The sequence below is a fragment of the Vipera berus genome, assembly GCF_964194415.1.
Source record: "Vipera berus genome assembly, chromosome: 14".
Lineage (NCBI taxonomy): Eukaryota > Metazoa > Chordata > Lepidosauria > Squamata > Viperidae > Vipera > Vipera berus.
In genome coordinates, this window is record NC_138217.1 from 13,437,583 (window position 1) to 13,459,000 (window position 21,418).

Genomic DNA, 21,418 nt, shown 5'->3' on the forward strand with positions numbered 1-21,418 from the left:
TCGGCCCGCCTGATTCGGCTGCTATTGGCTGTCGGGAGGCGGAGGGCCGGGCCCGCACCCGGGCCCCTCCCCGGCCGGAGAAAGGGGTGAAAAGGCAGCGGCGGAGGGCCTCCCGCCCTCCCTGCGCCCGAGAAAATGCTGCGCCTGGCCCTGGCCCCGCCGAGCCCTGCCCGGCTGCGCCCCGGGACGCTGCTCCGCCTCGCCTCCCGGCCCCTGGGCACCGCCGCCGTGCCCGCGCCCAACCCGCAGCCGGAGGTCGCCTACAACAAGGTGAGGGGGCGCGAGCACGTGCAGAAGGCCCCGCTTGCCAGCCCCCCCCACCGACTCTCCTCGTCCCACGCCCCCCTGGCCGTCGGGGGCCGGAGTGGGCGCGGCGGCCCGGGAAGGTGCTCGCCCTGGCACGCGCTCGGGAAAGTGGGCCGGGTCCGCCTTCCCCCGGCGCTGCCTCATCGCGGGGGTCTCGCCCAGCAGAGGCCGCGCCCGCCGGCGACTTTTGCGGGGACGCCGCGAAACGTCCACGGGCACCGCGCCCGAGTCGGGCGAGCCGAACCGATGCAGACGTTACACGACGGCTCTTAAGCAGCCCCGCATTAGCCTGTTGCAAGACGCGGGCTCCACAAGCGCGAAGTCGCTGTGGCAAAGGCCACAATTCGGTCTCCGGGTTGCGCAACGACTTGTGCGGTTACCGTGAAATTCTAACTGGCTCCAAACAGTTCGGCCTCTAATCTGATTTTGCCTCTTTCCGTTCCTTATCGCCATTATCCCTAACAGAAGCCTCCCGGTGCTCTTCCTGGATCTCTCGATTGCTGGGAGAGAGTCCAGCCTCTCGCCTGGGAACTGTCGGGTCTAGGGTCACTATGAAAAATATTTCTCGGTTTTTGAATCTTTGCCAGCGGTGGCCGGTTGTTATATAGCTCCCTGGAGATCGTGAGTTCAAAGGTGTGCTGCGTCCACCAGGCGTGCAGGTTTTGCACGATGCGTTTACCGATTGTCACAGCAAAATCTTGCCCGTTGTCCCACAAACAGTAACTGAAAGTGGAGGATTACAATTCCTCTGGGCAGGCTCTCAAAGGCTTTATTCTGAATTGCAGATTTTCATCAACAACGAGTGGCAGGATGCGGTCAGCAAGAAAACCTTCCCCACCGTCAACCCGTCCACGGGGGAGGTCATATGCCAGGTTGCGGAGGGCGACAAGGTACGAGATTGGGCCAAGGCAGCCCCAGTTCGTTGGTGAGAGAGCAGGTTTTATTTTCCAAAACTTCAGTCGGTTAAATCACGTCTTCCTCTACTTCAAAATTCTTTGCTGTCTTGACAGGCATAACCTATTAAGCTGCAATAAACGTCTAAACCACTTTTAGTTTTCTTGAAAAAGGCTGATTAGCTTTCAAGAAAGGGTCCAGGCTGTGTCCGAGGAGGTGTTGCGACATAAAGCGTGCCTGGCAATTTGCTCTTGCCAAAGACACTGGAGGTATCCACCCCCAGTTTGCCTTAAGGCAGGCAGCCCGAAGCCTTGTAAACATTCCTCGATCCAGCCGAGCGGCAGGCTTTACATGGCTACAGTTTGGCAGCCAGACAGGCCTGGTTTATTCTTTCGTAAGCTACGATAGGGGAAGCTGAGGCAGCAATACTTCAATAGCCAACAGGAATGACACAGCAGAAACTGCACAGAATATCTGAAGTAATTCACTGCAGGCTCGGAGAGGGGGTGAGGAATAATTCGTTAGTGGAGATTAGAAATATGAAATGGTGGAAAGTGCATTCTTAGAAGAAATGGGTAGAAAAAAAGTAAGCAGGTTGACATTTAACTTTCTATACTCCACCAGCCAGCTGTAATGTTGATCTGTGTATACAGTACTGGCCATATAGAGTAGCACTGCAAATGCAGACAAGCAATCAGCAAAACATGGCCCACATTAAAGCATTTCTTCCATTCCACGATCAGACGTTTTGCAGCAGGGTTTGTTTGATTAGACCAGGGGTCTCCAACCTTGGCCACTTTAAGACCTGTGGACTTCAACTCCCGGAAGTCCCCAGCCAGCATTGGGAGTTAAGGTCTACAAGTCTTAAAAGTGACCACGGTTGGAGACCCCTGGTTTAGACCATTCTGGGTTTGGTCTGCAGCTTTGGTGTCTTTTTTGACCCTCGGACCTGCTCACAGTGCAGCCATCCTGTCTGCCTGCCACGTTTCTCTGCTCACGTTAGCCTCCCTGGGTTCTTTCCAGGCCGATGTGGACAAGGCGGTCAAGGCAGCCAAAGACGCCTTCAAGTTTGGGTCTCCTTGGAGAAGGATGGACGCCTCTCAGCGGGGCAGGCTGCTGAACCGACTGGCTGACCTGATTGAGAGAGACCGGACCTATTTGGCTGTATGTATGGGGTGGTTGGGGAGAGGAGTCGCTTTGGGCAAGCTCTGCTCTCTTCTCAGAATCCTCCTGCAGAATCTGGATTTATCAGAACCTGGCTTAATATTTCTTCCTAGGCTTTGGAAACGTTGGACAATGGCAAGCCGTACGCAATCTCCTACCTGGTAGACTTAGATATGGTGGTCAAGAAATTCCGGTAAGAATTAATAAATAGATTCTCAACTGTTGCCAAGCACAACTTAGGATGAAACTTTTGCAGTTGCAACTGTTGCAGGTTGGGGTTTTTTGTTTTTTTTTTTTGCAGGAATTGTCATTTTATGAAATGCAAACATTCCGTTGTTATTTTCCAGCAGTTAATAATGCGAGATGTCAATTAAACGTGGAAGGAATCTTTCTTTCCTGCAGAACTAGAACCGGGGAAAAAATTTAATTTAATTTAATTTAATAATTTAATTTGTATACCGCCCTTCTCCCGAAGGACTCAGGGCGGTGAACAGGGCAATACACAATTAAAAATAGAATACAAAAATTAAAAAGCCATTAAACCATTATGCCCATAAAATTAATACATGTTAAAAATTGAAACTGTTATAAAAACCCAACCCCATCCCGTCAGACCACGGCAGCTTGTTCGAAAAAGAAAGTTTTGAGATCGCGCCGGAAGGAGCGAAGGTCGGGGGCCATCCGGAGCTCAGCCGGTAAGCGGTTCCAAAGGTCTGGTGCGCCCACAGAGAACGCTCTCCCCCTGGGGGTCACCAATCGGCATTCTTTGATCTGCGGCACCCTGAAAAATCACATGAGTTGTTCAGCCATGTGCACAAATCCCTTGGCCTATTTGAAAAAGAGTATCCGAAAGGATTAAAATAAAACTTGAAGGATTTCCTGAAGTTGGTAGAGGCAGCTGTTTTCTTTCCACTTCAAAAACTCGGCATAAACAAACAATGAGCAAGAATTGGATAACATAGACCACGTCTACTATGTATCAAATAATATTTACATTTGTAAAACTTTTAGAATATTTGCTTGCATAATAACACCTTTGCAATGATCCTTCTGCAAACTGCTATTCTACATGTTGTCCCTTGAATTGGAACTGAAATGGGTTGGGTGATAAGTACTAAATTTATAAACTCCAGTTGCAAATCAAACAAAATCACAACTGCCTTGTATCCTCGCTTCTGATCCTGTTTCAAAATATTGCCAGGAGTAAATTTTCATCAACAATTTCCGCAAGTTTGTATTGGAACTTTTGTGATTCCAGGAGCACCTGTAATGTTTAATGGCTTTGCTACAGGTATTATGCAGGCTGGGCTGACAAATTGCACGGAAAAACCATTCCCCTGGATGGAGATTTTTTCACTTACACAAGACATGAGCCTGTCGGCATTTGTGGACAGATCATTCCGGTAAGTCAAGCTGATCCACAAGTCCTCTGTGCTGTGGTGGTAAACGTTATCATTGGATGGGATGGAATAGAAGTAAAGAAGACGTGTTGTTAGTACTGTCCTCTTCTCTGACCTATACAGGCCTTCTTTAGGTAACCCAGATTTAAAAAAGAATCCTGAGCTCATGTTTCTTTTCCTAATATTTCTCCCAAATACGTTGCCTTCCCAACTGTGATCCCCATCAACCTGAAACAAGATGCGCTACATTTCAGGGTGGAGGCATTTAAGCCACGAAGACAACCCTCAATGAGAGACAAATGCTGTAGATTTTCTCTAGAACTCTACTTAACAGATGCTTACTTTACACTGAAGTATTTCCATTGGCCTGTGCTATTATTTGATTGCCAGTTGACCGCTGCGTTCCTTTTGGGATTAGTCTTACAGACCTTCCGATTTCCAGGGAGAGAAGGAAAGCCCAGTTCTGTCAGAAATGAATTCTGCAATCCCAACACGTCGTTAACAATGACTTAAGATTTTTGAGTATCTGCGCATTTCTTTTCCTTGTAGTGGAACTTCCCATTGCTGATGCAGGCGTGGAAGCTTGGTCCCGCTCTGGCCACAGGGAACGTGGTGGTGATGAAACTGGCCGAACAAACGCCTTTGACTGGCTTGTACGTTGCTAGCCTGATCAAAGAGGTGAGAGAGCCATCCCGGGGGCTCCTACGCTCACCTGGTTTCCCCACTTGGATGGGGGGGGGAACAGATTTCTAGCTGTTGCTGAGGCCTCCACATTTTGTATTTGGCCAGGTGACCTGTCAGTTAATCTTGATCTGTCCACTTAGGAAATGATCTTCTCTTGTGTCTTAACAGGCTGGATTCCCACCAGGCGTGGTGAACATTATTCCTGGTTACGGCCCTACAGCTGGGGCTGCTATATCTTCTCACATGGAAGTGGATAAAGTTGCATTCACTGGTTCCACCTCGGTGAGGAACTAAATATTTAGAGCCTCTCGTTCTCCTTCGGCCTTTGGGACTGCAATTAATATGATAAATCAGAATACTAAGATTTTGCAGTGATTCTCAAAGTGGGTTCTTGGTTGCCCAGATCAAGGGTGTCAGGGATGGCCTCAAATAAGTACAGTGATGTTTGATCTACCTTGGTCCAATAGAGTCACCTTCAGCTTAGGTCTTTCGCTGCTTCTAATATTTTAGAAATTGCCCTGGGAACAAAATCACAAGCTGGAATTTCAGGTTTCAGGGATTACCTTGATTCCCCTAACCAGGCATTAGATGTCAGTCTTAAAAAGGGTAATCTTGTTGCATTTGAAAACACAAAACAAAGCTGATTCCCTTGCTGGTCTTTTCCTCAAATACAGCCTGTTATATTGACCAATAGAAACTTCTGATTCTTAACTGAGCACCACCACATGTTTATTGGACCCGTGCCCTTCCTGGCTGGTCTATGCAGCCCGGGAGAGGACACGCAGCTGGTTCCAGGCAGTTATATCGGCTTCTCTGGGTGAGGGTAGCTTCCCCGCCGTCTTGAAAGAGGCGGTGGTGAGGCCTCTCCTCAAGAAGCCTGCCTTGGACCCAGCTGTATTGAACAACTTTCGTCCTGTCTCCAACCTTCGCTTTCTTGCGAAGGTTGTTGAGAGTGTGGTGGCGCATCAGCTCCCTCTGGTCCTGGATGAAGCGGATTATCTAGACCCGTACCAATCGGGTTTCAGGCCCGGGCACAGCACGGAGACGGCATTGGTCGCGCTGGTGAATGATCTCTGGAGGGCTCGGGACAGGGGATATTCCTCTGTTCTAGTCCTATTAGACTTCTCGGCGGCTTTCGATACCATCGACCATGGTATCTTGCTGCGGCGTCTCAGGGGACTGGGAGTGGGAGGCACAGTCTTACAGTGGTTCTCCTCCTATCTCCAGGGACGTTCGCAGTCGGTGTTGGCAGGGGGGCAGAGGTCGACCGCGAGGTCTCTCGTTTGTGGAGTCCCTCAGGGGTCGGTCCTCTCGCCTCTCCTGTTCAACATCTACATGAAACCGCTGGGTGAGATCATTCGTGGTTTTGGAGTTGGGTATCATCAGTACGCTGATGATACCCAACTTTTCCTTTCGACCCCAAACCACCCCAGTGATGCCCTCAACGTGATGTCCCGTTGCCTGGAGGTGGTTCGGGTCTGGATGGGGAGGAACAGACTTCAACTCAACCCCGACAAGACTGAGTGGCTTTGCATATCTTCATCCCGGGTTTATTCGGACATTCCACCTCTGGCTATGGGGGGTGAACTATTACCCCCCGTAGATAGGGCTCGCAACTTGGGAGTCCTCCTAGATTCACGGCTCACCTTGGAAGACCATATAGGAGCTGTGACTAGGGGGGCTTTCGCCCAGGTTCGCCTGGTGCGCCAGTTGCGGCCCTATCTTAGCCGGGATGATTTATGCACGGTCACTCATGCGCTCGTGGCCTCTCGTCTGGACTACTGCAACGCTCTCTACATGGGGCTGCCCTTGAGGACCACCCGGAAGCTCCAACTGGTACAGAATGCAGCCGCGAGAGTTGTGTTGGGAGTCTCCCGATACTCCCACGTTACACCTTTGCTCCGTGAGCTGCATTGGTTGCCAGTTGCCTTCCGGGTGAGATTCAAGGTACTGGTAATGGTGTTCAAAGCCCTCCATGGCATGGGGCCGGAGTACCTTAGGGAACATCTGCTGCCGGCATCAAGCTCCCTGCGCCCTGTGCGTTCCCACAGAGAGGGCCTCCTCAGGGTGCCACCGATCAGAGAATGTCGATTGGTGGCCCCCAGGGGGAGATCCTTCTCTGTGGGCGCTCCGGAGCTGTGGAATCAGTTACCGGTAGAGCTCCGGATGGCGCCCGATCTTCGCTCCTTTCGTCGCGATCTCAAGACGTTTTTGTTTGTACAAGCCGGCCTAGCCTGATGGGGATTGGTGGGTTTTTTTATTTTTTGTATTCTTAATTTTATCTTTGGGGTTTTATAATTGTATATTAATTGTTTTAACTTGGGCAATCATTTAATCTCTTTTTAATGTTTGTATTTTGTATTTCACTTTTGCCCTGTGAACCGCCCTGAGTCCTCAGGGAGAAGGGCGGTATAGAAATATTATTAAATTAAATTAAATTAACTGTACAGGTTGGACACCTGATCCAGAAGGCTGCAGCAGACAGTAACATGAAGAGAGTGACTCTCGAGCTTGGTGGGAAGAGCCCAAATATTATCATGTCTGATGCTGAAAGTAAGACAGTCTTCTTCTTGGGGGACAGCGGATTGAGTTGCATCTGGAAGGGGGGCTGGCAGCTTCACAGTCAGCCTATTATTTTGGATAAGACCTCCACTGAAATGTATGTCATGTACCCCATAAATGAAGATGACAATCCCTTTACCCAGTTTAGAAAGGGCAGAGGCATTTCAGATTGGTCTCCTTTTTAGTCTTGATCAACTTTTCTTAATCCTGGCTATGTTGGACTGGTGAGGAAAACAGGAGTTGTAACACGTTGGAATTTAAACCAGTCCAGATAAAAAGGCTAGCCGCACTGATTATTATCTAATTTCCTGATTAAATTCACTGATTATGGTAATCAGTGAATCTCACTGCAGTAATTAGAGAGATCATATGGAGGTTTTTTGTGTGTTTTGTTTCAAATTGCCTCATCTGGATGTTTTCTTCCTTTTTCCTTTTTTAGTGGACTGGGCTGTTGAACAATCTCATTCTGCACTGTTCTTCAACCAAGGCCAGTGCTGTTGTGCTGGATCTCGAACCTTTGTCCAAGAAGATATATATCACGAGTTTGTGGAAAGGAGCGTGGAGAGAGCCAAATCTAGAGTAGTTGGAAACCCATTTGACTTCCAAACTGAACAGGGGCCACAGGTGGGGAAAAAAACCAGTTCCAGTCTGCCACCATCCACTCTGGGGAGCCTCTTTAAAATAGTATCTCAGATTAGAAAAACAGAGGCATCGTTCTAGATAGGAAGAAAAAAAAACATCTCAGTCACAAAACATAATCTTTTCATTAACTTAAAATGCTAACCTTTCTTAAAATCTAATCAGTAAATTGCAGATGCAGTTGTGATTAAAAAATAAAGTAAAAACTCATAGAAATTATTTCTCCAGGGCAGCTGGTTTAAAAAGTGTCATTGTTGCAAACTTCAGCATTAAATGCTTGGTGAATTTTTGTTCATACAAGCAGATTTGCTCCTTTACTTTGACTGAAGTTATGTGCTAACTTTTTGTCTTACTTTAGGTGGATGAAACACAATATAAGAAGATCCTTGGATACATTGAGAGTGGAAAAAAGGAGGGAGCAAAATTACTTTGTGGTGGGAGCCCGGCAGCAGATAAGGGCTACTTTATCCAGCCAACTATCTTTGGAGATGTGCAGGACAATATGAAAATAGCCAAAGAAGAGGTGAGGAGAATCATATACGTATAGTACATTATATAACCAGGTTTCTGAATTCCAGAATTTTTCAGTCTGTATGAATGGATCCCACTTTCTTAAATATGTACTCTTATATGTGAGGTTAGGCAGTAGTAATAGTGGAGACAATATTAATCTTGCAGATGTTTTTCTTTTACAGATTTTTGGGCCTGTTATGCAGATCTTCAAATTCAAAACCATTGAGGAAGTCATCCAGAGGGCAAACGAAACCAAATATGGGCTGGCAGCCGCTGTTTTCACAAAAGACATTGATAAAGCAAACTATATTTCTCAGGGTTTGCGAGCTGGAACTGTTTGGTAAGCCCTTAAGAATGGAACTCAGAAGGAAAAACCAGCGGGTCAGTTGTGGGGCACTTGCTGTCCCTGCTGCAGTCCCCAACCCATTAGAAGTATTAAAAAATAAATCTTTTGGTCACCCTTTCCCCACCCCCTTTCAAATTAATGAAAACTGGAAGCTCATATTCAAGATTTCCCACATCACAAATGAGTACTTGCCCTCAATTGTCCTTGTATGCATTTAATGCAACTTTTAAATGTACAGTGCTAATGTTAATTTGTTAAAACTTTGTATAACAGAGGAAATGTAATCAAAAACATTTCTAATGCAAAGTTTCTTTTGCAGGATCAATTGCTACAATGTGTTTGGGGCACAGGCTCCATTTGGAGGCTTCAAAGAATCTGGCCAAGGGCGTGAGGGGGGAGAATACGGCCTGAACCCATACATGGAAATAAAAACAGTAAGTATTTTCACTGCTTGTTCCTTTCAACTATAGTTCACATCTTCAGATCAGGTTAGCTCAAATACAAGGAAGCATTTATTTTAAGTTAGGCGATCTAGATGAGATTTCATGTTTTTCACTCTATCTTCTTCCTAGGTCACCATCAAAGTCCCACAAAAGAATTCTTGAAGAAGAAATCCGTAGAACCGTCCATATACATCACCCCATACTTGGTAGAAAAACTTAATCAGGAATTGAAGAATTCTACATTAAGAAAGAAAATCTGGCTTCTATAAGCACCTCACGGAATGTACATGTAACCAATGATTAAGAAGACTTTTATTTTTCTGCTTAAACTGTCCTTGGTTCTTCCCACCCCCAAGATCAAACATTTGTAACAATTAAGAGCAAGGAAAATCAAATATATTTCACTCCAAAGTAACCTGAATAGAAAATCTGTAGAAGCAGGCTATTTTGAGTATCCGAATGTTATAAGGCACCTCTTCATACGTTCTTTTTGTACGTTTTCTAATACATACAAAATTTTATGCTTAACGTGTCTTTGTATTGCATCTGTCCAGAGCCGCTTTGGGAATAAATACATTTGCTTCCCTTTGGATGGCGAGGTGGGGCTCCGGATGGCCAAGAACCAGGATTTGGGAAAGACCCTGGTGGTGAATGTGGATCCCTAAGCACCCCATCTTTTGTGACTGGTTGTGTATCCCCAAAAGCACAAATAAAACTCACAGGAAGGCTCTTTTTGCCCATGTTTCCCAGCCTTGTCGCTTTTTAAAGATGTCTGGCTTTCGGCTCCCAGAATCCCCCAGCCTGCTAAGAATTCTGGGAGTGCGAGGTCCACACATCTTAAGCTCCACAAGGTTAGGAAAAGCTGTTTTCTGCCCTGATTTATCTAAATCAAGTTTTGATCGTTTGCTTCCTCGATATGTGCTATTAAAAAAAATAAAAAATGCACACGAGTAGGGAGTCTTAATATATCCAAGCACCAAAGTCTTAAAGGCCAGAAAGTTAGATTCTCACTCACTCCCCTCAGAAACTAGCACGGTGTTTAAAAAGATGTGCAATTATAGGGGGGGAAAAAGATGGAACAGAACTAAAAATATTCCAGATGTTCCGAAAAGAGCCAAACTCCGAGGGGAAATTAAGGCCCCGCTTTTGACACACATCTCGGCGATATTGGCGGCTTTGCTGGTTATTGGAGGAAGGATATTAATTAATCCTACCTGAAAAATATCCCACCTGAAATTAAAGTTTCCCCTGTCAGTCAAATGGCCTTTTCCCAAAATGGCGACCAACCTGACAGCAGTACCCCTTCGTCCTGCCACGCTCGAGGTCTCGCGAGAGGTGGAGAAACGCCCTCCAACCACAACAGCGAAGGGGCGTGCCCGGAACGGAGCGAGGGTTTCCCTGCCCCGTGAAAGCCCCGCCCTTCCCTCGGACGAGCCAAGGGCTGTCTCCTTCCCTCAGATAACCCCGTTCGTGACGTCATTAGGAGGCGCGGCTCCGGCGAAGAAAGCCCCGGGGGCCCCCGAGGGAGCCTTAACTGGAGAAAGAGAAGAAAAGAGGGAGGGGCCTCCGAGGCAGGGCGTCGCGTGTAGGCACGGGGCTGCCCCGGACAGCCGCCTGACCGCTTTCTTCCCCGAGAGCCTCGGCAGCGGCGAAGCTCCCGTCGGCATCGACCCCGCGCCGCTTGCCCGTCAAGACCGCTCGGAGACCAGAGGATCCGGGCAGGCCGCGGCTGCGGCGAGCGCGGCGGCCGCCCTTCCCGAATCAGGCGGGGCTGTCCGAGGCGGGGGCGAAGCAGTGGCCATGGCTGGCGGCTGCCCCGCGTCAGTCGAGCCCCGGCGGCCGGGCTGAGGCGGCTGCGGCCCGTTCCTCCCGCCGCCCGCGGCCTCTCTCTTCCCGGCCGCGAGAAGAGGGCTCCCGGGCCTCCGCTTCCCCGTTGTTCCGCTCCCCTTACTCGGCTGCTGGGCGGGGATGAGGCGGCAGCCCGGCGGAGGCGGTGGCGGCGGTGGCGGCGGCGAAGGGGGAGGCGGCAGCGGCGACGGTAGTGGAGGCAGCGGGGACAACGACGCCGACGACTCCGACTTGGAGGGGCGGCGCCCCGCCTAGCCCCCCCTGCGCGCCCCCCGAGCCCCCCGAGCCGGGCCTGAGGCGGCGGCGGCGGCGGAGGAGGAGGATGTCGGAGGAGCCCGACGCGGAGAGGATGATCAAGGTAGGCGAGGGGCCCTCTGAGCACGTGCAGAATCACCCCACCGGGGTTCTCTGACTGCCTCACCTGAGGACATCACAAACCCTGGGGCTGGTGGCCGCTGGAGGGGGTGAATTACACCCCCCATCATCCCCAGCCTTGCCTCTCTTGAGTTGGAGTACCGCTACCATCATCCCCAGTTCAAAGAATGGTCCTGGCCCTGGTTGGTGGCCTCTAGGATAGCTCCCATCACCCCCAGGCAGCGCCCTTGTCTTGGACTACAGTTCATCTCATCCTCAGCTGGCACCGAGACCCCAATTCCTGTAAGACCAGCTGAGGGATCAAATGATTTGGGGGGTTGCTATTCTTGTCCGAATTTATGACCCCTGGAGCTGAGGATGATGAGCTTTGTAATCCAGGAGCCCAGGCTGTGATCCACAGAACTCCACACTGCTGCCAGCCTCTTGGTTTTAAAGCGATGGTTAAACTACTACAGGTGGGACTTCTTATCTGGGACCACCAGCCTTTCACTTTTTTCCTCTCCTTTGAAAAACAAATAGGAAACTTCTATTTTGGAAGACTACCACATTAACTGGACTCAGAAGCTGGGAGCTGGAATCAGCGGCCCAGTAAGGTATAAAAATCTTTATATATTGGTTTGGGTTTGCCGTGAATAAAAATCAAAGGTTGGATTGGGACACACTTTCCTTGATGTTTGTTATCAGGCAATAAATGCAGTCATATGTCAAAGTCTTCCACAGACTCCCACTAATTAATTTTTCACTCCTGCCTGTACAGAGTCTGCATCAAAAAATCGTCTCAAGAACGGTTTGCACTGAAAATCCTTCTTGATCGCCCAAAAGCGAGAAATGAGGTACAGTACTCTATTTATGGAAAAGTTTTGGAACTTTGGCTGGCTCTGGAATTCTGGGAGTTGAAGTCCACAGGTCTTAAAGGTGCAAGGTTGGACACCCCTGAACTAGACAAAGTGGCTGACCATTTTAAACCAATGAAACACAATATTCCGAATACTGAAATATTGTTGCAAAGCATAAAAGAAGCCGCGGTGAATGTCTGACAAAAACCTGATAGCACAATACCTTGTCATGAATCCTGGCCTTGCACGTAGCTGTTAAACTAAGTCGCAAAAGATAAACAAACCTAAGTACATGCAGGAGCATCTTTGGAAGGATTTGCTTAGGAAAAGCTCACTGTAAAACTGAGCCCAGAAAGTCGCTGATAGCTTGGTTTTTATTTATTTATTGAAGATACCGATATAACACCAAGCGACTTGTCATCTTGCTTGGATAAAAATATTGATTTCCTATCTTCCAGTCCAGGGCAGGCTTTTTCAGCCAATGCCAGAAACCTCCTGAGAGTCCCCTTAATGTCAGCGAGAGATGGGACAGAGTGAACATAAGAACAGGTCTGCTCCTGTGACATTTGTCAGCTGGTGCTGGCGTGTGGATGAATTTGGGGCTTGTTTTGATGATGCCATCCAGAGTAGCCCTTTTGCATTATTAGAAAATTAGAAAATTCCATTTTGCCTTGTTAGGCTTCAGTGTAGTGGAGCTAGAAAAATCTGGCCTTTTCCAGTTCTGCTGAATCTGACTTGTCCAAAGGAAACAGGAGAGGCCCCTGGCAAACCGGTTAGTTTTGTGCCCAAAGCACTCAATCAACTCCGTTCCACTTTCCTGGGGGTGGTGCTTGATGTTGACCTTTTACTTAACTTAAATCTCTGTGCTTTCACCTGCAGCCGAGCCCTCTTCCTCTGAATTTCTTCTCCCATTGCAACTTGTTTCTTGCCTGAACTTTTGCCCAGGCTGTGAGTTTTATACTCCGGGTTTTGTTTTACAACCCAGTTTAAAAAGACAAGATCTCAGATCTCACGACCACATGACCATCTGGGAAGATTGAATTCCTTTCTGGCTCAGAAAGTTCTCTTGGTTGCCAAATATCTGAAATGGTATCTCTTTCAGGCAGGCAGTTCTGGGGGAAAAATCCCAAGTTGACCTTAATTCTGTTGTCCTTTCCTTCTTATGAATAGCTATCTAGAGATGCTTTTGATTTCTGTCATGTAAGAGACAGGAGTATTTTGAGAGCTGAGACCAAAGGCCATGGGGATTCAGTGGGTTTTCTCCCATTTTACACCAGGTCCGACTTCACATGATGTGTGCGGCACACCCCAACATTGTCCAGATTATTGAAGTCTACGCGAACAGTGTACAGTTCCCCCATGAGTCCAGTCCAAGGTAAGATGGTGCAGGTTCCTTCTGGTGCCACGGCATTCTTTTTTGCGCTTCACCACAAAAATAGTATTTCTGTTTTACATGTAAGACATCTCTTCCCACAGACTACCTCAAAAAGCTATTACACAAAAAAGGTTACTGCAGAATGCCTGGAAGGAAAAATGAGGAAAGACACAGAAATAAATATGGGGTTGGACTGTGGTTTTGGCTTTGGCTGTAGTCGTGACCACAGAGAGTACAACAAGCCACTGTTTTTCCTAGGAGGGGGAGAATGGTGGCTTTCTTTTTTTAAAAATGGTATTGTTTCAGTGACATATTTGTGGCCCTTAGTTTTAAATTGCAAAACCATTGTGCTGCTTTTTCTTTAAGTTGTCCTGAACAGTACAGCTTCTGCAGAACATTTCCTGGGTCTATTTAATTACAAGAATAGCGCTCCGGGGCAGAGGTTTTTCTTAACATCTTGATATTTTTTTTATCCATGTAACAAACTGGAATTCTTTTAAAACCAGGTCTCGACTGCTAATTGTAATGGAGATGATGGAAGGGGGTGAGCTATTTCACAGAATCAGCCAACATCGGCACTTTACTGAGAAACAAGCAAGCGAAGTAACAAAGCAGGCAAGTTTTAACCCTCCCACAGACCTCCCTGTTCTGCCCTTGTATAAGCAAACAATATGGGAGAAAAGAACCGTAAAACAAAAAATAAACTCCAAGAGATGGATTGGGAAGAGGCAAGCTTTAAAATAAAAAAAGTAATGTCTGGCCCTCTCAAAAGATTATCGTATTTGTTATAATCTCAACATTTGTTTCCCAGGTTTTGACAGCCGAGGAGCATCATCGTTTCCTTTTAAATATAAAAGTGGGTGGGGGAAACGTGAGGGTGCTCCTATGCTGCCTCAGGAGGTATTGATTGAATTGCCCAGGAAAACCATGTTACGGTTCGTCCACATTTGTTCAGGTGTACAACTTCTTTGCTCTTAAGAATGAAAAAGAGATGTGCATTAGCTGAGATTGTGGGGTGTCTGTCGTTTCGTGTTAGGTTCTCTACATGCCTGTCTTTCCTGCCCTCGAGCTGCATTCGAGCACATTCCATAGTTACAGGCGTCACCGTTCAGCTCTTCTGATGATCGTGTGGCTCTGGGTGGTTGGTTTAGCCCAAGGTTTAGGCCAAGGCGCAGCCAGTCCCTCCTTGTGCAAGCCAACTATTTTAATGGGTTTCCTCCCCACTCCAGGATTGCTAAAACCCACCGGCTTAAAATCCCAGCTGAAAGTTGCCAAGAGAAAAAGGGCCCTTTTCCTCGCAGTGACTTAAGTTGAGCTTTGTACAGTTTAAGCTCACTTCCTACCTGCTCCTGCGCAGCGAAATAACATAGCTCCACAAGAACTATGGTAGAGCCAGAAAGGAAGAAAATATCCCGAGCAGGCTCACCGTGGATTGGATGTGGAATCAGCCAGACCACGTAGAAGCAGCCGGCCCAGAGGGGCCCGTCAACGTCTCCAGAGAGGTTCTGTGACCATCTTCTGATGCCCTGTGTTTTGTTTTTTTTCCTTCCAGATCGCTTTGGCTTTGCAGCACTGTCATTCTTTAAACATCGCCCATCGAGACCTTAAACCTGAAAATCTTCTTTTCAAAGATAATTCTTTGGTAAGGTGGATGTTGATTGGCCTGGATGCTGGGTTGGGTTTATTTGTTTTCCCCCCGCTATTTGATCAGTGCTAGCATCACAGTTGCCTTTCCTCTCTGGTTTTCTCCCAGCCGTTGGCCTGCAGGAAAGGCTGGCTTCTTCCCTCCAGCCCATTGGAGGCTCTTTCCTTGCTGCTTCAGGCCAGGATTCTCTCCTTCCCCAGCTCTCCGGTCCTGTGCCGTTCATCCCCCTGGCCTCCTTCTGTTTTGATTCTCTTGCTCTGGTATCTCTTTCCCTTCCTTCAGCAGCCCCAGAGATATTTCTGAGAGGGTGTGTGCTCCGTGTTCTGACGCTGACACATTTCACCTAAGCAGCTTGTTGCTTGCTCTAGGATGCTCCTGTGAAGCTCTGTGACTTTGGGTTTGCCAAGATCGACCAAGGTGACTTGATGACACCACAGTTCACTCCTTATTACGTAGCACCTCAGGTAAGGCCTTTCTTCCTGGGGCTGGCCGGCGTCTTTTCATGGCTCTCGAGCCCCTGTGCAGTTAGATCTAAGATTGCTGGTGGTTGTTTCCTCTTTGCCCAACAGGTCCTGGAAGCACAAAGACGGCATCAGAAAGAAAAGTGTGGTATTATCCCTACCTCACCAACCCCATACACTTACAACAAGGTAGGCCTCTGGCACCCCAATGCGCTTGGCTGGCTCTGCCTCAGTTACGCAGAGTGGATTTTCCTCTCTATTAGACATCAGTATTCCATTTTTTCCCCTTCCTGTCAGAGCTGTGACTTATGGTCCCTGGGTGTCATCATTTACGTGATGCTGTGTGGGTATCCACCCTTCTACTCGAAACATCACAGCCGGACGATTCCGAAGGACATGAGGAAAAAGATCATGACGGGGAGCTTTGAGTTCCCGGAGGAAGAGTGGAGCCAAATCTCAGAAATGGCAAAAGACATCGTGCGCAAGTAGGTCCTGGGCGCCTTTGCCTCTTCGCTCCGTCTTCTTCTGCAGGCAGCCGGGCCAGTGGCTAGCAGGGCTTTCGGCCTCTCTCTGCTGTCCGCCAAATGGTCGCAGTCAGTGAAAAGTGTCTGGGAGCCTAAAGCAGGGGTGTCCAACCGTGGCCACCTTTAAGACCTGTGGGTTTCAATTCCCAGCTTGGCTGACTGGGGAATTCTGGGAGTTGAAGTCCACAGGTCTTAAAGAGGCCAAGGGTGGGACCCCCGCCTTAAAGGGTCAACTGAGTGATGGGTTTGTTTCTTGAAAATACTTAGGCTGCTGAAGGTGAAGCCAGAAGAGAGACTGACAACAGAAGGCGTTCTGGATCACCCATGGCTCAACTCAACCGAGGCGCTCGATAACATTTTGCCTTCTGCCCAACTAATGATGGACAAGGTTCTTGTGAAATGGCTTATTTGCAAAGAAGTGGTTTGTTTAGTATGCAGGGGAGCTGACCGTCTAGTCGAGCTTCCCTTCTTGGGGGTGACGGTCTAGAGGTCCACCTCAATCCTCACCTGATGCTTTTTTAAGGAGGGGCCTGGGGAGTGGGATCCGTTGCAGTCAAAGACTTTGCAAATGTTAACCCCATCCTCTGGTTTTCCAGCTGATGCTCTCCAGCTGGTTTTTCTTCCCTTCGGAAGATGTTCTCGGTCCCTGAGGTGGTCTGTGTCTTGTGCTCAAGCCCATCCTTCCTCCTGCACCACGGGTTGAAAACCTCCGCTATTAACTTCTCCTCTCCAATTGTAACAGGCCATGGTTGCCGGGATCCAGCAGGCACACGCAGAGCAACTGGCAAACATGAGAATACAGGATCTCAAAGTGAGCCTCAAGCCCCTGCACTCGGTCAACAACCCGATTCTGCGCAAAAGGAAACTGCTGGGGTGAGTGTTCGAGGAGCTTCTCGTGGTGGTGGGAAGGATGAAAAATAATGGTGGGTGGAGAAAATATTTAGCCTGGCCAGGACACGCCCCAACCCTTCCCTGCTTCTCTTTTAGCGCAGGCTAATGTTGTTCAGAAGACGAACTGTGAGGAGGTTGTCCCTTAACTTGCTGTGTTAGTCGCGGTAGCACAATTGACGTTTCTCTCTGTCCTTGCAGAACGAAACCAAAGGAAACCGTGTACATCCATGACCCTGAGAACAGCAGCAAGGACTCCAACGTTGCTCTGGAGAAGCTACGGGATGTGATTGCTCAATGCATCCTGCCACAGGCTGGTAAAGGTGGCAGATTCTAAGACGAGACGTTTTTAGGGGCGAGGGTGCGGGGCGTGGATGGTGCACTCGCAGTCCTTTTCGCCTTTTCTCCGGCAAAAGAGCCAGAAAGATCTGGAAATCAAAAGTCCTACTCTTCCTCTCGATTAACAGACCAAGATCCCCTACTCTGTTTTTGACTTAAAATGATGAACTGCTGCTTTTTGTTCCTGCTATTGTTCTTGCTAGATTTTGAGGGGGTTCCCAGGGGTCAAGGAAAGGTACGAGATGATATCTTGCAAGCAAAGTCCTTTTTTAATGCCCAGTTTGACGTTTAGTGCCCCGTTCTTTGGTTCGAAGGATTTAAGTTGCCTGAGAGGAAGAACGTTTGTCTCAGAGTATTGGAAAAAGGGGCAGGAAAACCACTGCCTAAATCTAAATCCCTCGTCTTTCTCTCTCCAACCTCCCTTCAGCATTGATTTGGACAGCTGACCCCACAGACTAAAATTCAACTTTAATTATTTTCAAATAACTCCAGTTTGACAATAAAAAGTCTTAGAATGCTCAGGAGAGTTTTGTTTCCCCCCCCCCCCCCCCCCGTTCTGGACCAGGAGAAAACGAAGATGAGAAACTGAATGAAGTTATGCAGGAAGCTTGGAAGTATAACCGGGAATGTAAATTACTCAGAGACACTCTGCAGACTTTTAGCTGGAATGGTGAGTATCGCCGTTCTTTTTCGGCTGAATTAAGTCTCTCCTCTCCCCTCATCCTGAAAAGGGTGCTTATGAAAACATAGCAATCAAGAGGTTTTTTTTTTTTAGGAAATCGAGTTTCCCCTCCGGTTGTGGGGAGTCGCAAAATGGGGCAAATGTCTCACTTAGCAACCTAAATTCTGGGGTCGTTTCTGGTCGTATTTTGAGGACTACCTGCATTCTGGAATTGCCCAGGTGCTGGAGAAAGAGGCCTCAGAGTAGCTTTAGTTTTGTAAACCGGAGCAAACTTCGGCCTTCAGGACACCTGTTGCTACTCTGCTGTCTTTCTAGAGCTCTGCCGGCTTTTATGGTGGATTGGGAAGCTAACCGGTTCCGAAAGGTCCCTTTCCACCCGGAGTTCTGTTTGGGATCCCCACGCCTCTCTTTTCTGCCTGCCTTCTGGCCCTGCACAAGAAGTGTATCTGACGAGATTTCTTTTTTTCTGACCATTTCTGTTTTTAGGCAGAGGGTTCACAGACAAAGTGGACCGGCTAAAACTGGCAGAAATAGTGAAGCAAGTTATTGAAGAGCAGACAACTTCTCACGAGTCGCAGTAGCTGGAGCTGCTTGTTCTTATCCAATCACACACACACACTCGCCCGTTTTGTGTTTTTTTTTTAAAAAGACCATTTTGTGAATTATCTGTTAAAGCAGCCTTGCCCAACCGGGCGCCTTCCCAGATGTTCTGGTTTGGGATGATAACGGTGGAAAGCACCCAGCTGGGGAAGGCTGCTGTAAACTGTAAAAAGTATTTTTATGTAAATTAATAAGTCATAATTATTTCATTAAATTTCCACAGCTTGAGAAATGCTGTATAGATGTAGATAATGAGAATCATTGGTACTGTAATATTTTTTTAAGAAACTCAGTTCCTCAAAATTATATATATATACATATATATACATATATATTATATATTACATGATTTTTACATACCCCTTCATGATTTTAAATGGGGCAAATGGTGAATTGTGTTGGCCTGAATATCCAGATGAGGCAATCTCCCTCCAGCTGCCTGTCATAGGGGTGTGTACCAGCTCAGTTCTGGGGTCTCCCTTGGCCTTCATCTCAATAAATTACTTGAAGAAACCAGCCAGAGGCGTATGGGCTACGCAGCTGCCTGCTGATTCACGGCAGCCCTATAAAAAGTTGTGATTACTACAAAATAGCCCTGTGTTTCTGGACCTTGAGACCCTTTTTCTTGTACCCAGGGTTGCCTTTTCCTATTGCTTTGTACCGCGAAGCGAAGGGAGGACACAAATGGTGGCTTGTGGGTTTTCACCAGTTCAGCCGAGAGAGAGCTGGACCTGTTTCGAGTGTTCTGACAACCGATTTGCTTTTGAAGCCTGGGGGCAGTCCCACAGAACTACATTGGTACCGTTCCCTGCGTCCTGGGGCCGCCGAAATGCCAATCTAAGGTTCTATGTGGGCTCCTCATTGGCCACCACGATTCTGTGGTTTGCTATCTCTGGGGCAATGTGGTTGGTTTTTTTTTATCCTTCCTGAGCCATGTCAGCCTTGGCCGGCTTCTGTTTCTGCTCTCTGGGCCCATCCCTCAAATGCTGTCTTGTGGACTTTGCGTATTACGGCTGCTGGTTGCATCCCTGCAGTTTTTATTGAGAACCATTTGATGGGAAGGCCTGCAAGTGTCTGGCTTTAGGTTTGGTTTTAGCCCCTTTAGTTTTTAACAGGAAGCACAGGAGGTTTTTGCCGCTAGGAGGGCTGTTAGGGCTAAACTACATCCGGAAAGCCGGAATCTGTCTAGTGCTAGTGCAGTTGATAATCTCAAGACTTCGCATCTGCAGACCTACAAAGAGAACGCATTGAGAAACAGGACGGGGACATTTTTTTTGGAGATGCTCACGGGGATAAATGAAGCCGCACCAGAGAAGGAGCCTTTTAATCTGGAGAAACAAAGTCCTCGGCCAGATAAAAAAAACCTGCAGAAATAGGAAGATGTTTTTCACGCTCTGCAGAAGGCCAAAGTGAGCTCACGTTTAGCACCAGCTTGTCAATAATTTCCTGCTGCGATTAATTTCTTCTATTGGCGAAGATTCTTCTGCACACACAAGGATGCCCGTGAGGTGGCATTTGGCTTTTGTGCAGCAAATGGCATTCCTGGCTTGGAAAATATTTCATGAGCCTTTTCCTTGAGGCTTCTGTTTCTCCGTTTCCTCTGACTTGTGGGAAGCTTTTAAGGGCGTATTTGACTCCTTTTTGTAGAAGTACTATATGCAAGACATACTGGCCTTGCCTCAGTTTCCTCAGCTGGAAGGATCGGCCACCCCAAGGATTCCCTGGTGGCCTCTGCTTTCTATGGGAAGGGGCTGGATCCACAAATAGCTGCTCCCAGAAGATGCCCCCCCAACCAGTTTCATTTTTTGGATGCGGTTTAGTTTTATTTAATTTTTCTTTGACTATCCTGGGGAATTTTTTGAGATTATTTTTTACTTCTCTCTTTGCCTGCCACCATTACTCATTTGGATGTGGCTCAGGGGCTGGGCTCTTTAGATCAATTATTCTTTGCATCCCTTGTGTGTACTACTAGCTCTACTCAAAAGGAGGGCCTGGATTGCCACCTTGGAAGAAACGGGGTGTCTTTCTCTCCTAACAACATTGACAGCTCTGCGATTGGCCTCTGAGAAGTGCCTGTCTCAGTTTTTGCTGTCTCTGCTGAGTGGGCTAAAGAGGAATCTTTAGGCAAGATGTGAATAATCTGCCAGGGTGGTTACGGGGTGGAATACGGCAGGAGGCGAATGGATGGGAGTCGTGTCCCCCCGAACGATGTATCGGTTCTGACTTTCCACCTTTGCGATAGTTCTGCACGATGCTGTAAATATATTAGCTTTCCCCGACTTGAATGCCTCCAGATGTGTTGGGGCTACAGCTCTCATCGTTGGGGGTTGGGCATTGTAGTCCAATGGTTTTGGAGAGCCTCTGCTTTGGGAAGGTTGCTGTAGAGAATAGCTGTGGTCGTCAGAAACCACTTTTCCTTTGAGAGTGGGAAAAAGGGCATCTTTTATAAAAACACGGCGGTGGTCCTGGAAACGGATGTTCCTGGGCTTCCCTTGTGAAGCTTTTCATATTCATTTCCATCTTAATTTCTTTCTTGTACCTGTGGAAGGAAAAATCAGCACTCTTGCTTACGATGGGCGAATCCCCTAATGATGTTGATCCTTGGAGACAGAATCCACGAGAAAATGTTTTGAGGCCGGGAATGGCGTTGTGCATGTATGTTTTCAGCCACAGCGTAGCCAACCTTCCGCTGTTAGGTTCTGTCATGCCTTCCTCATCCTCCTTTTGCTTTCCTCACTTTTAAGCGTTTTGTTGTATCACTGTTTTGTTTTTCAAATCAGTATTATATGAATGTAAATATTATGCATTGGTGTACATAAAATAATTTTAGTAAAATTTATCAAAGTTTCTGTCTCAAGATTTTTTAATGTCTTTTTCAACTAGTTTGGGGTGTT

The 21,418-nt window shown here is 47.7% G+C and overlaps 2 protein-coding genes across 3 annotated transcripts; both read left to right on the top strand.

Annotated features, from left to right (window-relative positions):
- Window positions 1–44: 44 nt before the first annotated feature.
- Window positions 45–9,479, top strand: ALDH2 (aldehyde dehydrogenase 2 family member). The gene is made up of 13 exons (XM_081339089.1): window positions 45–270; window positions 1,092–1,196; window positions 2,224–2,364; window positions 2,478–2,557; window positions 3,656–3,767; window positions 4,314–4,442; window positions 4,617–4,730; window positions 6,899–7,001; window positions 7,450–7,634; window positions 8,008–8,172; window positions 8,345–8,502; window positions 8,828–8,942; window positions 9,081–9,479. Exons 1-13 carry the CDS (start codon window positions 136–138, stop codon window positions 9,111–9,113), a joined length of 1,575 nt encoding a protein of 524 aa, XP_081195215.1. The 5' UTR covers window positions 45–135; the 3' UTR covers window positions 9,114–9,479.
- Window positions 9,480–10,568: 1,089 nt separating this feature from the next.
- On the top strand, window positions 10,569–21,368 carry MAPKAPK5 (MAPK activated protein kinase 5). 2 transcript variants are annotated; one of them, XM_081339279.1, is made up of 14 exons: window positions 10,569–11,157; window positions 11,694–11,767; window positions 11,932–12,007; window positions 13,288–13,385; window positions 13,892–14,000; window positions 14,938–15,027; window positions 15,399–15,494; window positions 15,600–15,680; window positions 15,789–15,976; window positions 16,283–16,403; window positions 16,758–16,888; window positions 17,105–17,226; window positions 17,808–17,912; window positions 18,411–21,368. In XM_081339279.1, the coding sequence occupies exons 1-14, from the start codon at window positions 11,122–11,124 to the stop codon at window positions 18,503–18,505; spliced, it is 1,422 nt and encodes a 473-aa protein (XP_081195405.1). In that variant the 5' UTR covers window positions 10,569–11,121; the 3' UTR covers window positions 18,506–21,368. The 2 variants fall into 2 exon arrangements, with proteins under 2 accessions (XP_081195405.1, XP_081195406.1); XM_081339280.1 differs by having other exon boundaries at window positions 10,570–11,157; window positions 17,105–17,220.
- The last annotated feature ends 50 nt before the right edge of the window (window positions 21,369–21,418 follow it).

What these genes read in the sequence shown, in the direction of transcription:
- MAPKAPK5 (XM_081339279.1), top strand. Translation starts at nt 11,122, where the DNA reads ATGTCGGAGGAGCCCGACGCGGAGAGGATGATCAAG. An exon ending in GCCCAAAAGCGAGAAATGAG is followed by an intron (nt 12,008 to 13,287) that starts GTACAGTACTCT and finishes ATTTTACACCAG; the next exon opens with GTCCGACTTCACATGATGTG. An exon ending in CGCAAAAGGAAACTGCTGGG is followed by an intron (nt 16,889 to 17,104) that starts GTGAGTGTTCGA and finishes CTGTCCTTGCAG; the next exon opens with AACGAAACCAAAGGAAACCG.
- ALDH2 (XM_081339089.1), top strand. Translation starts at nt 136, where the DNA reads ATGCTGCGCCTGGCCCTGGCCCCGCCGAGCCCTGCCCGGCTGCGCCCC. An exon ending in TTTGTGGACAGATCATTCCG is followed by an intron (nt 3,768 to 4,313) that starts GTAAGTCAAGCT and finishes TTTTCCTTGTAG; the next exon opens with TGGAACTTCCCATTGCTGAT. An exon ending in TTGCGAGCTGGAACTGTTTG is followed by an intron (nt 8,503 to 8,827) that starts GTAAGCCCTTAA and finishes TTTCTTTTGCAG; the next exon opens with GATCAATTGCTACAATGTGT.